Source organism: Aulonocara stuartgranti (assembly GCF_965226115.1).
Source record: "Aulonocara stuartgranti genome assembly, chromosome: 23".
NCBI lineage: Eukaryota > Metazoa > Chordata > Actinopteri > Cichliformes > Cichlidae > Aulonocara > Aulonocara stuartgranti.
Window position 1 is genome coordinate 40,292,495 of NC_138958.1, and position 17,614 is coordinate 40,310,108.

The following is a 17,614-nucleotide window of genomic DNA, read 5'->3' on the forward strand; positions in this document are numbered from 1 at the left end:
AACGCTCCATTGTGCAGCTGTGACAAGTAACAGCAGCTGCTGGTGTTCACACAGAGATCCAGGGTTGTAAAAGTCCTCAGGAGTGTCGCTGTGTGTATGTGGGTTTTTTTTTTAATATGATCTGTTTATTTAGCACTGCTGCAGTTTAAGTGTGGACCATATGAATCACATTCGTTCATATGGACAGCAGAGGTTAACCTAAATCAGTGAAGTGACTGCAGGTTTGCTTACACTCCTTTGACCAATGAGTAGCCTGTTGGTTGATCTTCATTATTTGGCTGTACAGTATATCATTATTTCACCTTAGAAGCCAGTGTTGTGCATGCAGGCTCCAGTCATGGTGAAATTAAGCGGTTTTATTACAGGCTGCTCCCTGGAGTACACTTAGGTGCTGCACACGCACACAGCAGTAGCATCACTCCCGAGATTGCTCACTTGCCACACCCATGATTACCAATATTGACACTGAAGTCTCAGGCGCGCATGTCCATATGGATGCTGTGGTGGGGGCTCTACTCCCCTGCCTGTCTCTGTTTATACCACCTGTCCTTCTGCTCATGCGGCAGAGCTGCATAAACACCGGGCCTGCAGGCTGATGGCGGTTAGCGGGGGGGAGTTCATTTAATATCACCTCGGTGGTCACGCTTGATGCACCGAGAGCCCAGCCCTGTTTGTCTATGTGCAGCCGACCGGCTTCCTGTGTCTGTGCGGCTCTCCGGCAAAGCTGGGAGAGCAGGCGAGCAGCGGAAGTGTGGGTGACTGACTTTCAAGTTAAAGTGTAGCATTACACCCTTGGAAAGCAGGTCGATATGTGATCATTCATCACGTGTTTACTTCCAGGAACCAGTTTAAGAGGTTTTATAATGAGCATTGCCTTAGCAAACATTACACAGCTGTGTGAAAGTCTTGAGCCAGCTCTCATTTCCTCATGTTTTGCTAGAAAAATTAAAAACTTGATGCAGTTATCTATTGAAACATGCGCAAGCATACTGGTAAAACTGTTAAAACTCCAATTTCTGCAAGTGCAAACGTTTAACTATGCGTTTAATCAATTAAATACCTTATTATAAGACAAAGAAGAGCAACTTTAACACTATTTCTCAGATTTTTACAGTATGACTCTTTGTGTAAATTGAGACAAGAAATGTGTAAAATTATAGAAATTTGTCACTTAACGAAGTTAGTAGATTGTGAATGGCAATGAGGGAGGTTTTACATGTAGGAAAAGCAGCAAAAGTCCTAAATGCCCACCCTTTTCAAAAGATATCCAGTGGGCCAAATTGGGGTCTTTGCCTGGCTGATTCTGGCCCCTGGGCCTTATGTTTGAAATCCCTGCAATAGATGGATCAAGGAGGGCCAGATGCATCCAGTGTCAGGTCTTTGTTGAATTTTCTCCCCCATTTCTTAATGAAACAACTTTCAGATACTGATCATCTTCTGCAGATATATAAATATATATATTTTAACCCTGCTATGTTCTCTGCCGCCATCCACTTTGTCCAGTTTCCTCCAAGTTTTAATAACACACTTCACACTATGCAGAGATATGCCAACTTTTTGGTGAGAGCTCATACTCTGCTATCTATCATTGGTATTTTTTCATGATTCAACAAAAAAAAAATGTAAATAAATGATGTGTTTTTGTGACAGGCTGCTAGCAACAAAGTGCCTGAAGATACAATTTAAAATGCGTGCTTTGCCATTTGTCTGTTGTGTGTAGACACAACGCTGGTTCATTTCCGGAGTTAGGTCAGTGTTAAGTTGATAACATAACAACAAACATATTCTTCCTCTGAAAATGTTTCAGTACAAGGACTGGGTTGAAAGTGAGTGAGTGAGAAAAGCAGCCAATGTCCAAAGAAACACATTGAAGACCTTTCGGAAACCCAGAGAACTGTTGCTTAACACCACTTTAAAAAATTATAAGATCTCTTTGGAAGCACAATGTTCTTAAAATAAGTGATGAGTCAAGACTTTTGCACAGTACTCGATAAAGTAAAAAGGCTTAGCAAGTTAAAAGGGCCATAAAAGAAGGGGTTAATACCCTTTTTTTCTAACTCTAAAATAAAATGAAAGTTTTTAATGAACAAAAATATACAAACAAAATATAACAATAAAAAATAAAATACTAAATAAACGAAAAATACAGATGTCTCAAATTAAAAACAAATGAGTTATGAATCATTATCGTAGATCATGCTATTAATTCTCTCAGTTGAAAAAATGAAACCATGAAACCATAATTACGCGATGACGAGGCTCTGCTCACTCAGCACTTTTTCCTTTGATACTGTGCACTCATGTTTTTACACAGTGTGTTTACACTGTGGTATCACTGCGTCCACCTACACTAAAATCCTCAATATTTCCTCCTCCAGTGGTTAAGGTCTTATGAGAATGCATAAGCCATAAGGTCATGTGAAAGAAGAAAAATATCAATTTTCTTCCTTTCTCACTGTAATGTGTGGTTTCCTGTCTTTATCTAAGCCACTGTGTTTTGAATTATTATAGTTTTGGTTTTTAGCTTACACAGATGCTCTCAGTGGCACCTACAAAGTAAGCTAAGTAAGGGTTAAGGATTATTTGGTTGTTTATTTACACTTTCTGATCATGCACGTTATTTTCTTTCAATCAAAGAGCGTTTTTTTTCTTATGAATTTATTTTATTCAGAAATATATACTACAGCATAATGTAATATTTGTATGTGCATTCCAAATTTTATTTTAAATATTTTTCAAAAAGAAAAAAAAAGTAGAATTCTCAAAACGATTTTAAAAGTTGTTTTATTTTTGAAAGCGCTCGCCGGAAGTAAGAGTTACCAGTCACGTTTGACTCCAGTGGCAGTAACTGAGAGAGGAGAGCGAGCAGGAGTCCGCTGCTGCCACCTCAACATGGAGTAACGAGAGCTCAGCGCTTACTGCTAAGGAGCAGATCCCAGAGAGAGGAGACCCCGGCGGCCTCTGCTGTAATTTATCCCCCGAAGTCCCCGCAAATGATTCAGCGGACACTTTTTGCGAAGGCGAAGGAAAGCTCGGCTTTTATTTGAAAGATGGCGAACGACTCTCCAGCTAAAAGTCTAGTAGACATAGACTTGGCTTCATTGCGGGTGAGTGCTGCTGAACCGAGCCGTTGTTTTTTTAAATGTTTTAAATTTATATATATATATATTTCCTCTTCAGTTTGCTTTGATTTTTATTCAACCCTCCGTCGTTCAGTGTGACTTGTAGTAGCAGCAAGTTTGAGCCTGCTCTCCTTGTTAGAGATGAAGTATTGAAAATGACCGCTGAGCCATAGCGAGGTGTTGCCAGTGTCTGCTTTTCCTTTGTTCGAGATGCGTTTGGCATGTAGGGGAGACCAGGACGCAACAGCTGGCTCACAGTGCACAATGTTGCTTGGACGATTTTTTTTTTTTTAAATGACATTACTTTAAATTGAAACACCTTTCTGCCTTTTTCCCCTCTTTCCAGGATCCAGCTGGGATATTCGAGCTGGTGGAGGTAGTTGGAAATGGCACCTATGGACAAGTATACAAGGTTGGTTGGAGGCGCAGTACATGGCCTGTCCTGTTTTCACAGTGGAGGCTCGGCACTATGCTTCCCCCCCTTCTTATCAAACCAGGGAACAAAGAAAGTGGCATTAAGCACGCATGGGTTCTAGATGCTATTGCACCACATTGTGGACAGTTAATATGGTAGAAAGTCTTTCTAGTTCATTGGTGTGATTAGAGTCTGGTGTTATTGTTAACTGTTCAGCTGGGAAGTAGGGGTGTGAGTGAGTCAATCTGCTCTGATGCATCACCTGCCTTTCTAAAATGTAGGTGGGGGGGAGAGGCAAGCGTGGAGTGTCACAATCCTCATGGCCTCACTCTAGTCTGCAGCACCATCATTTTTTTCCCTTCTTCTAATTAACAAAACCAAATAACATATCCCGTTCAAATCCGGACTTTCTTCCAGTTCAGTGGATGGGAATCCCTCTCTGTGGACCATCTGCTCTGGTGTCACATTTCCCTGCTGAAAATTAACATTGCTGCTGTTGACAGACATCTCCAAGGAGGGACAGCGAGACTCAGAAGACACAGATGTGTTTTTTAGTGGCCCGTGCTGCAGCACAGCACCCTTCATGTGCTGTTGTAGTTGCAGCTGGTTAATCAGATCCATTAGCATTATGCAGACTACCAAAAAAAAAAATCACTTTCCTCATGCACTAAGCTGAGTATTTCATTCTGACAGCCCACAGTGCTCCACTGACCTGCATTCAATCTCCTAGCACGCTCCACTCCCAGGATCGCCCCCGCCTCAGCTCGCAGAGCAGATCCATCTGTGTGCATGTGAAGCCACACCTGAAAGCACCCCTGTGCAGTGTAAAAGGAAGTGTGATGCATGTGTGCTGTCTTCCCACCAGACTGCTTTGAGCTTGACCTATGAGATGGAGAATTTGTGCGTCTCCCTCTTCTTTTATTATTATTATTATTATTATTTTTTTGGGTCCTCTTTAATCTCTTTCTCCATTCAGTGTCCAGTACTAATTCTATTTGCGAGAGCTGCTCTGTAGGGGAATGGAGAGCGTGTACAAGAGTGGGCTGTCAGATTAGCTCGCGGTCGACACACAGACGCAGGGGCCTGCACAAGATAAGCCAAACTGCCTATTAGCGAAAGCATGGCTAATGCTGGAGCTCTACTGCTGCAGCTTCCTGTTGATCAGCTGTCGATCAGCAGCCTGGCTGTCATGTTAAAACGGCACGAGCATGTGGCCTGTGAGCATGTGCAGTGGGACTGAGGCGCTAGAGGAGGAGGAGGAGGTGGTGGAGGGTGTAACTGGTAGAAGAGCAGCTGTCCAATTCCAGACAGAACCTGCTCACCGCTCTCACAAAGCTTAGCTTGTCCCCTCGCTCTTTTTGGGTCTCCCAGTCAGTCAGATCCACAGAAAGGAGGTGTTTGTCTGTAGGGTTTCAAAGTCGGACCCACTGAATAATCACAGCAGCCCCCAAGTGAAAACGGGGTGGAGATTCTTCTCCCTCTGAGGCCTTTGCTGCTTTGTCCAGCACTTGGTCACAGTGTGCAAGCGCCCCCCCCCCCCCCCCCCCTTTGTGTTATCTTATGAAAAAAAAAATGTGACTAAGCTTCTTTACTCTGATTTTGTGGTGACTTTTAATTCCTTTGAGAGCTTTGCTTTTGTGGCTTTTGTTCCTTTTTAGGCAGATTATTGGGAGTAGAATGTCTGCTCTCCATTAAAAGTTGGTGTCAAGCGTATCCATGCATATTTTGCATTCATATCAGTCTTCTGACAACCTTACAATAAAGTGATCGTGACAGTATCCACTCTAACCACCGAGTCCTGTCTGATATTGATATCTGATATGTCATTTTAGAGCACAGAAAGGAGGAGGAGGGACTAAAATGATTTGTTTTAGTTTTTGCCAGATTTCGTGGTTTTCTAGTCCTCATTTTACCAATTTTACATTTTTTGACCTTTTTCAGGCTGGTGCTTGTGTTAAACAAGAAATTTGTTTGGTGTAATGTAGAAAGATTTTCATCACTGGAAGGCATAAAATAAGCTATATGAGTGTGATAATAACACAAAGTCTTGTTTTGACCAATAGCACTTAAAATGTATGCATGGCACTTGTGCTGTGTCCTCCTACTTTCAGCTTTACGCTTTATCCTCAAAGATTAATGGAGCACGCTTTTTCTCTAAGACCCAAATTGCCAAGTCAAGGTTCGTGTGGCCATGCTGCGTTGCAGTGCTCTTTGCCAAGAGGGCATCCGTTGCCACTGGAGAGATGCCAGATTACAGTTGCTTTTGAAAACACAGCACAGCAGTTTTTGACTGAAAGCCATAATGAAAATGACTTTATAGCTAAAAGAAAAAAAATAGAAACCTCTTTAATATTGCTTTGACCAACAAGCTGATTGGAATGAAAGCCTGGACCTCCAAACAGATTGAATGCACTTAATCTAACTTGATTCATAAATTTTATAAATAATATGGTTGTGTACTTTAGCTGAAAGGCCAGCATATAAATTATAAATATAAATATTAGTCCAACCTGTTTGGTTTTATTTGGAGTTTAGAAGTTACAGAAAAACAAACTGTATAAAAAGATGGACCGTCTGTTACATCACCCCAATAGTTTTTGAAATTCAGTTTTAAAGCCTTTTGCTTAGAATTATTGCCTTTGTGTTTTGGTGCCAGAAATCACCATATTTCAATGTGTTTAGTGCTAAGCTATCAGCTGCTAGTAAGTTTGGCTAGCGAGAAATAGAAATTGAGGGGGGGGGGGTCTCCCTTTTTCTGTGGACATTTTATACAATCAACTGCACAGTGTTGTTGTTTTTTTTGTCAGACTATAGCACTACAAACACATACAAAATAAAGAAATTTATATATATTATTTTGCTGTACTGTATGCATGAGTAAAGCATGTAAAATGCATGTATGCTAGTCTGCTGAAACCATAGCGCTGCTCCGATTTCACTGTATGATGCCCAAGTATGGCGCCAATAAAGGAATCTTCATGTTATCTTATATCAGATAAAAAAGCCCCAAAAGGCACCGACTCTACAGATAAACTAACTTAATTAACTTCTTCATACAATTCAAATGGTGAGTTGAAGTTAAATGTCTATATAGCTTTTGTTTGTTTAAATAAGAAAGCTGCTAATGTGTTGAGTTTCATGATGGGCATTTGTTAAGTTGTTTTTTTTCCCTATGAGGAACTTTGGTCTTTTAGAGACAGCCTCAAGTGGTCATTTAAGGTACTGCAGTTTTGTCACTTGAGTGCTGGATGTTGTAGCTCGTTCAGAAACCTTAAAATGAAGTCCTTGCTTTTGTTTAAATTCCCAACACAAATTAGCTTAAAACTGTGCTATTAGCCAGTTCTGGCATGTCTAAAGAGTTCTGTCGGTCATGACCCATCGTATAAAGTTTGTAGTGAATATCCAGTCATTGTGAAGGCAGTGTAGGTCTGTCGCACCCAATTTATCATTAGTTATGTTAAAGCAATACACACTGCTTTTTGCAGTGCATGACGAGAGTCTCACTGAGCTTTTCTCCCTCTTTATCAGTTGGCCCTGGACCAGCTGGCTTAGCAGACCTGCTTCTGGATATAAGTATTTAAAAAAAGGGAGAGATAGTAGAGAAACTCAGAAAAAGACATGATTCTTCATATTGTGCATGGTATGTGGGGAAGATTCTCTCTGCTCTACAGAATGGCCATATATAGTCAGGTCTGAGGCAAGGGGCCCCTGCTGACCTGCCTGATGTGCATCCATGGGATGTGCCAAGGCTGTGCCACCAGTATTTTCACACCACCATGTTTCATGTGGGCAAAATCCATGTTGGATGTGGTGCGGCAAAATCCATGTTGGATGTGGTGCAGCAACATCACTTGGTGACATCACCGTGATGGTCACGTGGCTGAATACTGGGGGGGGATCAAAGAATTGCAGGGATGATTTCATATTTGCATATGCACTGCATGAAACAGTCATTTCTAGTCCCTCACATTTCATTTAAGGGTATCATATACAGAGGGCTGATTTTTGTCCAGGAAGCTAATAAAAGACATTACGATTTTTGAGCCTCAGTAGTGCTGTCCTTTGTTTTCTCCCCTGACCTCTGGGGCAGCCTCACCCCCTTCCCTCAGAATAAGAATAAGAAGCAGTCCTCAGGGGGCTAGCTATGTGTGAAGGGTTGGAGCTGCTGCTGAGGAAGGAGGAGAACCTCTCATGGAGTCTTTCATTGCCTACCAGCCACAGGGGGAGACTGATGTTTACCTCGGGGCTAACCTGACTGGTTGTTGTTGGTAATTAGCTTAAAGAAATGATGAAGTGAAAGATTGGATTTGGTTACAGTTGAGATGATTGAAGCAGCGACTATCAGGTCACTGTAGATGGATCACCCTGAAGTTAAACTGGAGCTCATCTGGCTTCAGGGTAATCTTCATCAACCCCTGTGCTGCTGCCTTTAGGGTAACCAGATTCACTAAGAGAGCAAGGCAGTTTGTCCAGTCTTATCATGACGAGTTCCCAGTGGTAATCCAGTATTAGTCCACCCAATATCAGCAATATCAGTTTAATCTTTAAGACCTGGAAATTTGAATAAAAATTGTTTATTTGGCAAGATGTTACACAATTCTAAGTCAAATTCCAAGGATTTGGAAAAGCTATAAAATTTGAATATTATCTATTGAGCAGCTTGTAAATTTTTGTGAAAAATTGAAATTGCTTATGAAGAGAGAAATTATAAGACTGGTTAGCCCTTAAGTCCCGATTGTCATTTCCAGAAAATCCTTGTGATTATAATTTAATATGTAGGAATGCGGGCCTGCGGCTATTCTGCCAGTCACATTGAGTTAATGAATGTAGGACAAGTGATGGCTGGTTTTCTTGCAGGCCTGTGGGTTCGATGCCATAGCTGGGCCTTGTGACAGTGTCTAATTGATAAGTGCCATATAGGGCTCTGTGGTAAAGGTCCCGGGAGCTCGGCTGCTGATTGGCCGTGCAGCTGTTAGGTCAGAATCGGTGGGCGTTGAAGGCCCTGCGTGATGAGTGAAACATTTCAAACCCGTATTAAATTGGTGAATATGAGATCCAACACACTCCTCTACTCTGCATCCTCTCTATCTGACGCTGTGTATCCCTTATTGTCCCCATCTCCCCCACAGTGACCCTCTCTCTAATGGGTGTCACAAGACTTACAGTGTCCCCTGACTCGCCACACTGCCCGAACAAAACTTTCAGTGTCTGTCTGTGTGTATGCGCGTACGTGAGTGTGTGTTGCTGTCTGTGTGCAGCTCATTGAGCCGCCTCATTACTTGAGTGGTGTTGAGATGAGACACAAAGGCGCAGGCAGACGAGACAGCCTCTTGCCTGTCTTCCTCCAGCGCCTTTACATGATAGCTCTTTCTCTTCAAGATCTCTTGTTTTAATGCTCTAAATCTTTCTTTTTTTTATTTTAACTTCTTAATGGCTCCCAGTCATCCCACATTCAGTTGACGCTTATATAAAACCTTCACTAGGACACTTCACTGTGTGAAAACTGCATATTGGCAGGTGAAGAGAAACAGAGCTGTCATTTGCAGCCTTAGTCTTCGGTGCTTTCACATCTTTAGTGTTGTTGAAATGTACAGGCAATGCGTTTTTAAGCCTTTGCTGCAGCAGTGATCAATACTTGTCCTGTCACATCAACTGGCCTCTTGTTTCAGACCATTACTCAGCTTTCTGTGTTTTTGCTCCTCTTCTCTGCGCATTCCTTTTCACCTTTTCCATCTCCCGGCTTTCCCTCCTCATCCCTTCGCTCGCGCACTCCCCTCTCTGCTTTCTCATCTCTTTCTGTGCCACTTCCATCCGTGCTTCTCTGGGGAGAGCTGGGCTCGGAGGCAGCAGGGCCGAGGCTTTGTGTGTCTCTGTGTGAGAATTGGGTCAGTGTGCTGGTATGCAGCAGCAGAGCCCGGAGAAGCACAGGCAGCTCACAGCCTTACATGTCATGTGCTGCTTCTAACGGCTGATGGATCATTTTTTCCCTGGAATTTATCTGCAGGCAGAAGTCTTAATATATGTGTGAAAGGTACATGGAGGCTCTGACTTTTGTCTGCCCACCTGCTCACTCTGCTGGTTCAGATGTCACCTTAGAGCTTCTCATGACTTGAGCAAAGACTGAGGTCATCCATCTCCTCGGTCTTAACATGGGTAGCCTTTTAAAAGCACTAAACTACCACTGCAAGCAGTTCTCTCTCTTCCCTCACTGTGTGAACTAATAATGTGAAACCAAGTTTGTTTTGCACCCGCATGGCTAATTAGAGAGCATGTCGCTCAATTTCAGCACTAGGTTGTGCAATGGAAGATGGAGCCATTTTTATCTTTTTGGCAAGTAGCAGAAGTTTGACCTGGTTATAAAGCCAGCCTGTGTGAAACTAATTGCTTTGCTTGATCAGAATAAACAGATTCTAGATATGAATATGCAGGATTTGTAGGAAAGATGCACTATTTTTGGCAGCAGAAGCTTTCTGGCTTCCATTTGTAGTCTAATAACGATCAGCCAGGGCATCAACGAGCAGGCTGTGGCTACATTCAAGTACCAGCGATGTTGTTTGCTGAAATGCATCAGACAACCAATGACTGCTCACAATTTAAAAATGGATCTGCATTCGTAAACAATTACTGGCAGAAGAGGAAATCTGAGAACAGGCAGCTTCTAATGGAAGGCCTGGAAATTGGCTGGTACTCCCAGTGCAAGTGGACAATCCAGGCGGACGCCGTACTGATCTGTTCTGGTGAAGAGAGAGCTGAGCGTAAAAGCGACGCTGTCGAGTTACCATTCAAACTATGATCATGGGCTCCGGGTAGTGACTGAAAGAATGAGGTTGTGGATACATGCACTGGAAATGAGTTTCCTACAAAGTGTGGCTGAGCTTTACCTTAGAGGTAGGATGAGGAGGTGGGTCAAGGACTCGGAGTAGACCTGCTGCTCCTCCACATTGAAAGGAGCCGGTTGAGGAAGTTCGGGCATCTGACTATGATGGTTCCTGGGTGAGGTGTTTGCGGGTATCTCATACCAGGAGGATGCACCGGGGCAAACCATTTCTCAGCCGGCTTTGGACTTGGTGTGCCCTCCTGGATGAGCTGAAAGATGTGGCTGGGGAGAGGGAAGTCTGAGCTTCTACCTGTGTGACCCGAACCTGGATAAGCAGTAGAAATGGATGAATGGCCATTCAAAGCTTTGGATTCAAAAGGAGCCCCCTAACCCCCCTTCAAGGTACTACCAATGGGAATAGGGAATACTGTTAGTATACATAGGTCTGGGTGAGAAAGGCAGTACTGTCCAAAAATTTTGAGTTGACAGAGAGGACCTCAAGAGAGAGGTACAACAGTGAGTGTCTGCCGCCATCTTGACAGAGACCAGAACAAAAGACAAAATAAGTAATGCTTTTACCACCCCATCATATACAAATTAACTTACTCTCATTGGTAGTCACTTGAATTGCTTACTTCAATGTTAATTTTAACTTGAGACCCGCCTACTTTGCATCGCTAATGGTTATTTTCTGTCGTCGCTGGATCTCTCAAGGTCTGGTCAGCAGGCTAGCTGATGGGTTCCCAGGTCGATCTTACTTTAATGCGAAATATGCAGGGAGGCAGAGGTTCAGGTCAGTCTTGTGGAAACCAGTACTCCCCCTTTGTCCGTACTGGCTCTGTAGGCGGACCGCTAACAACACTGCTGAGCATTGCCGCTCATTTCTGTCAAGTGAAAATCCACCCAAAAAAACATGAATCACTGCTTTCCCAACACTGATCTTCAGCTGGATTTATTAGTCTCCAAAACAAACGGAGCCGTACCTGTAATTGTGAAACATCGCAGACACTATGACAGCGCGTGAAGTGTGTGTGTGTTCTTCACATGGCTTGTGAAATAACGGGAAAGCCCATTATGGCAGCTCTAAAGCAGCTTTCCTTATCGGGTTTCTTGTGTTGAGTGAGATTTCTCCACAGCGTTGTTAATGGAAGCCCTTATAGTGGAGCATATTTAGTTTTAGGGTAGATTTTTAAGTTAATGTCTTTGGCTCTGAAGGCAGTAAGTCATTCAGTGGTTTTAGTGCTGAGCTGGAGGGTTGCCAGGAACTCATCTGGCCATGGTTAAGAGGAGCTGTGATGGAGGAGTAGAGATGGAGGCCAGGGAGGGCTGAGTGATAGCTGAGTGCCTCAGATAACCCCTCCACAGCCACACCTAGCTGACTACTTCAACGGGCCCTGCAGTGCCTAGCTGCAGGCCTCCTCTGATCAACCCAAGTCGATTCCCATCCCCAGCTTTGTACCATGGGCTCTACTGCATGACTGATTGGAACCGATCAGCTGAATATTGATTTATTCAATAAAATAACTTGAGCCTCACCGGCTGTCTGATTAGTTAGGAATTACTTAATATATTTAATTACTATAAATTTATAAACAAGACATGTTTAAAGACTAGTTTCAAGCCTATGTAGGAGCTTTGGGATATTAAAAAATAGTGGAAGTTGACGTGTGGTCAGTCAGTTCTGCTGTGAAGACATGAGGCAAACTGTCACAGAGCGCATTAGAGACCAGACAGCATGTAACAGTTTATGATGTCTGTTGCTAAAATTGGGTTTAACTTAAGCAGAAGTGTCTCTGTTGCCTTCTTTTTGGAACCCCGTGACAAATTTTTAAAGGGAGTGATACTTCTATACATATCAGATGATTGTGCATTTGCACAAGTTTGTAAAACTTACTCACTCCCAACTCATCCCATACTCAATGGTTTACCCCTTGAAAGACTGCTGGGAGTAACCTTTTGAAGCGCTTTTCTGTACAGAGTGGTTTCTGTCATATTTCAGGCTTGCTTATAGACCAAAATGACTGGGTATGGATCAGAAGTGGGTGAGGGTGGTCTCTGCCTATGCAGCTACCCTTGGGAATACCCAGAAATGGTTCTAATGGTCTTCAAACCACGTCTTTGACATACGCCGAGGTGTCAAAACTTATCTTTAAGGGTACAGGCGACGTCATCAGATGTCGTCTTTATGAGGGAAAAGTAAAAAAAAACAAACAAAAAACTTTCATTGCCAAGTAAGTCTAAATAACAGCGGATCAAAGTTGGCGTTAACAGTTAGGACACTCACTGATGACGTTAATCGCTCACCTCGAAACAAAAAGATGTCCCGCCTGGTAATTATTTTATTTATTTTTTAATCTTTGTGGGATGTCTTTCACTCTTTCACAGTAGAAAAATACTCTTCAGACTTCTGGCAAAATCTCATATGTAGCAAGCCTGCAGAATTTTCTTTGCTCCATCCACTGAAAGTGACAATACCCCGGCAGACCTTATTTACCGCTGCATTTAGGGACCTATTAACGTCAAATGGACTAACCTGCATGTTGAAAATGGTGCTGAAAGGGTACCCAGTGCTTTAAATCTTGACACGTAAGACTCCTGACGAAGTGTCGCCATGTGATGAGTTGACTCAGAACAGGTTGGAGTTTGAACATGTCTACAAGCTGCACTTGGTATGGCTAAGTGCCTGCTAAGCTCTTGCTAGACCAGTTCTTAGAGCTTATTTTTTGACAGTGCTTGTAAGAATACCCCAGATTAAGAAGAGTAGTTTTAGGATCTGTTGCATAGATTTGGTGACATCCTTTTTTTTTTTTTTTTTTCTTTTTCTGAAAGCCTGTTTATTTTCATATGTGCTGATTCATTTCTGTTTACTTGTGCAACATAATGTTTAACCCCAAAGTGTTTTCACAATAAGTGCATGTTGTAAGAGGATAAAGTCAAAACTTGGAGCTTGACTGTAAACCAAGCACTCCTCTCATTGCTCATGTGCTAATGATGTGTAACCCAGTTGTGTTGTGGTATCAAAATGCAATAACCTTGTGGCTTAGATAACCCTCCCAGAAGCTGGAAAAAAAACTTGGATTTATATGACTAGGAATTTTAGCTTGGCTGTCATAGTTTTGTACACATTCATCAAGGCGCTGTCAACTGTAAAACTGTACGAATTAACAGCTTTAATTTATTAACAGCCAACGAGGGAGATTAACTGCGTTGTTATTGAGTTGAATGTATCCCGCAATTATGCGGATGGTCTTTGTGGAAAATCCAAATAGCATCAGATTTATTATTATTATTATTTATTTTTTTCATCCCCTGGATGAAAGCGTCACAGCGTTGGATCCAACAAGTTGTCTTTGAGAGTGAGCTCTAATGCTAATGGGAGAGGGGTTGCAGAAGAGCCAAAACACAAAGACGGTCTTGATTATTTTTCTCCTTTCTGCTCCTTTTCAGTGTTGGTCTTGTTTGTGGTCGGTAGTTAGAAACAAAGTTCGTGACTCACGCAGTGAAATCTTCCTGTAGACATCCAGGGACCCAGTGCATGTTTGGCTCATTTCTCAATTAGCTGACTAATATGTTACTGAAGTCACAGGATGGATAAATTTTTATTGTTTCCATTATAATAAGGTGGTAACTATCACAATAGTACACTGATTAATCTCCCAGTCATTTCTCAATGAACCAATTAGTCATTTGGTCTGAAAATGGAGAAAAATGCCTGTCAGGTTTTCCCAGAAACTCTTTGTTTTTAAGAAGCTTTAAACAAGTATTAACTACATAAAGATTTAACAATAATACAATCTAAGATTCAGTTAATTATGTTTGACTCAAAAATCATAATCATTTAATGTTGACTTTTTCAGTGCACATGAGGCATGAGGATGACTGCGGAGTTCCTCGGCTGCACCTGTAAACTAGCAAAACAGACTGCATGTGCACGAGGAGGTGACGGCTACAATGTCAGCCTCTGTTGTTTTTGCAGAGGCAACCCCTGGGATCAAAGTGGAGAGGATTAAAGTCATTGTAAAGTGTCCCTCTCATCGCCCCCACCTCTCCTGCCCAGTGAAAACAGAGGGCCCCAAAGCCTGCATAGCTTTTATTGTCATAATCCATACAGTTTCAATTGACTATGGAATGCACTGGCTAAGATGACGACGGTGGTGTCGGCAGGGAGGCTGCACATATGTGTGTGAGAAGCCGTTTTCTCTGTAGCCATGCACAAAGACTGTACAGTGAATTGACACGTGTGTCCGGTACATTGCAGCAGTGGTAGGCAGAGAGACAGAGTATCACTGCAGTGGAGAAGGGGAATACCCATGTGGGTCAGCTTCCAAAAATGTCCCATGTTTTATCTCGTCTCAGGGTTGAGGGGAGGGAGGGGGATGTAGGGAGGCCACTATTTTGGTCCCTTTGTTTATGTAAGGAGTGGCAGTAGGGTGCTAGGAGAGCAGAGAAGTCTGGGAATGTCGGGGCTTCATGGCTTGGGAATCGCATGTTTCTGTTTGGTGCTGTGTATATCATAGTTTTACATGGGCTGTGGGATACAAAAGACTTGAAACTGCTTTCTTTGATAGGAACAATCCAACTCTTGATCTCAGTTCCCGTGTGAAATATATGGTAAAAATGGCCGTCAAACATGTAATTTAATTAGATACAGTAATTGAAGTGCTTGTATTGGGGTTGCAACTCAGGAATTTTTTTTATTTTCTATATTTTTTTTTAAAATAAGTCATTGTGTTATGTATGAAAATGGCAAAGACTGTATAACAGAGGACATGCAGTGAGTTGTGGACTACTCGTTTAATGGCTTTAAAGTTACAGTGTGTAAAATATCTCCACTAGATGTCAGACTGCAGATTGCAGTTAACTTTGTTACTTTTTGCCCTCCCAATTCAAGCGCATAGTCCTGGCTATGGTATCTGTTAGGGGTGGGGGGGAAATCGATACTGTGTAGTATCGTGATATTTTGTTTGCTAATAATGTATCGATACAGGGACAGCAGAAATCGATATTTTGTTACAAAAAAGGTTTTTGTGTTCTGACTTCAGAGCATGTTGATCCTTTTTCTGAGCAAGAATCCTGACATTCCTTCACTGTCCAAATGTGTTTAACTTTTTTTTTTGGCAGCAATAAACATGACAGTTTACTTATTTTAATTTAAGACATGTTTTATTTTAATTAAGTTTAAAACTTTTTTATTTAATGTAAAATTATATTTTGTTTTAATTTACTTTCAAATTCTTCAGTTGCTGAAGGGGCTGCATAGGTTTCATAAATTGCGTAGTTCAGAATAGCTATAATTGTACCAGATGGTTGCATTCAGTTAAGTTGGACTAGACTGTGGCTCAAGAGTTGGGAGTTCGCCTTGTAATCGGAAGGTTGCCGGTTCGAGCCCCGGCTTGGACAGTCTCGGTCGTTGTGTCCTTGGGCAAGACACTTCACCCGTTGCCTACTGGTGGTGGTCAGAGGGCCCGGTGGCGCCAGTGTCCGGCAGCCTCGCCTCTGTCAGTGCGCCCCAGGGTGGCTGTGGCTACAATGTAGCTTGCCATCACCAGTGTGTGAATGTGTGTGTGAATGGGTGGATGACTGGATATGTAAAGCGCTTTGGGGTCCTTAGGGACTAGTAAAGCGCTATATAAATACAGGCCATTTACCATTTACCATAGACTGTAATGCAAACCGTTCAGTTTGTCAACAATAAAACTGACTGAAATGAGAGAAGGACTGAGTGCGAGACTTTGATATTAGATAAAATGAATATTGATAAAGTTTACCTTTATGTACAGAATCTGAATATCGCAAAATATTTTTAAAAATTGCAATAATATCGTATCGTGCGTTAAGTATTGTGATAATATCGTATCGTGGGATGTATGGTGATTCCCACCTCTAGTATTTGTAGTGAGTGTAGGCTGTCAGGCTGCTGTTTACCTCGTGTCTGTTTGTTTACTCTGAAGGAACCTGTAAAACTTAACAAAACGAGTCTGATACAAGTCAAACAAGCTCGCTTCTGACAGCGATCCTGAGGTGAGTTGTTGAGGATATCCTGTCAGTAAGACCCGCTGTTGTTTATGCTGTTGGCTGGCGTTAGTGTTTATTAGAGAGAAACTGATATTTTTAGGATACTTGAACCTAACATTAGCTAGCATAATGTTAACTTATAACCAGCTGCTGCTGACTTCAGTTCAGGAGATGATGTCTGAGGATGGCATTTTATCCAGAGCCAGTCATATTCTCTTTTCTATTCGTTTTTGCTTCTTTGGTGAAGGAGACCTCTTCTTGAATGATAAAACTAAGTTATGATTGTTCATACATTGAGTTTGGAGATGCAAATGTGAATTAAAATTTGCCTCCATGGTACACAAATGCCAAGAAGCTCTCTTCACTTCCACCTTTGGCGCGCTGCTCTCTCTAGCCACATAACTAAATTGAGATTATGTGCAACAATGTCCATCTCGGCCTCTGTATTCAAGATGGCATTACAACACGGTGACTTCCATAAACTGATGCCTGCTCCAATATATTTTTAACACATTGGAGCAGGCAAATGTTTTGTTAATTGATGCATTATGAGAATGCATCAGTTTGTTCAGTTACACACTTATACCATTAGTATGTTTATCTGTTTTTTTCCTCTATTAAATAACCTAATAAATGGACTGACTTTACCTTTTTAATCTTGTTAAGGCCTCAAACGAGTAGTCTTTGTATCCTTTGCGTTTTGGAAAATGGATGTGACCATATTTGGACAACCAAAGAGCCACCTGTCACCAAATGTGGATACACCAGTTAATTTATAAACCAGTTCACCACCTGTTTTGAATGAGTATATTGGCTATAACTAAAGCTTTTTTTTTTTCCTTTAAAAAAAACCCAATTTAAATAGCAATGTACAGCATACTTGATAAGACCACAGTGACCTTTGCCATGTGCTTGAATGCTCATATGCTTTTGTTTGTTGTCTTTGCAGGGACGACATGTCAAGACTGGACAGCTGGCTGCCATCAAGGTCATGGATGTCACAGAGGTAAGCCTTAAATGTCACCCTACATATACTTTTAAATCAAAAAGATAGATTTGGCGCAACATAATGGATTATCATTGGTGTGCTAAAAATGTTCTTGTGGTGAAATGTAATTATACTCGAGTCTGGTTAACATAAAAATCTGCACACATTCCTCTGGAACTTACGTCTGAATATTTAGAGGTTGCAGAGGAGAAAAAGCCCCGCTCTGTAATGAGTTGTCTTCACTAATAAACAGCAGC

General features: G+C 41.9%; 1 protein-coding gene across 12 annotated transcripts in view; it reads left to right on the forward strand.

Moving 5' to 3' along the window:
- Nucleotides 1–2,809: 2,809 nt before the first annotated feature.
- LOC309700727 (mitogen-activated protein kinase kinase kinase kinase 4-like) overlaps nt 2,810–17,614 on the forward strand; it is a 37,151-nt gene continuing 22,346 nt past the window's right edge. For 11 of the 12 annotated variants that reach the window (XM_082524483.1, XM_082524490.1, XM_082524488.1 and 8 more), the window contains exons 1-3: nt 2,810–3,107; nt 3,469–3,534; nt 17,319–17,375. In XM_082524483.1, the coding sequence (XP_082380609.1) occupies nt 3,051–3,107; nt 3,469–3,534; nt 17,319–17,375 (180 nt within the window). In that variant the 5' untranslated portion in view covers nt 2,810–3,050. The remainder of the gene's footprint in view (nt 3,108–3,468; nt 3,535–17,318; nt 17,376–17,614) is intronic. The other variant, XM_082524494.1, reaches the window with a different exon arrangement.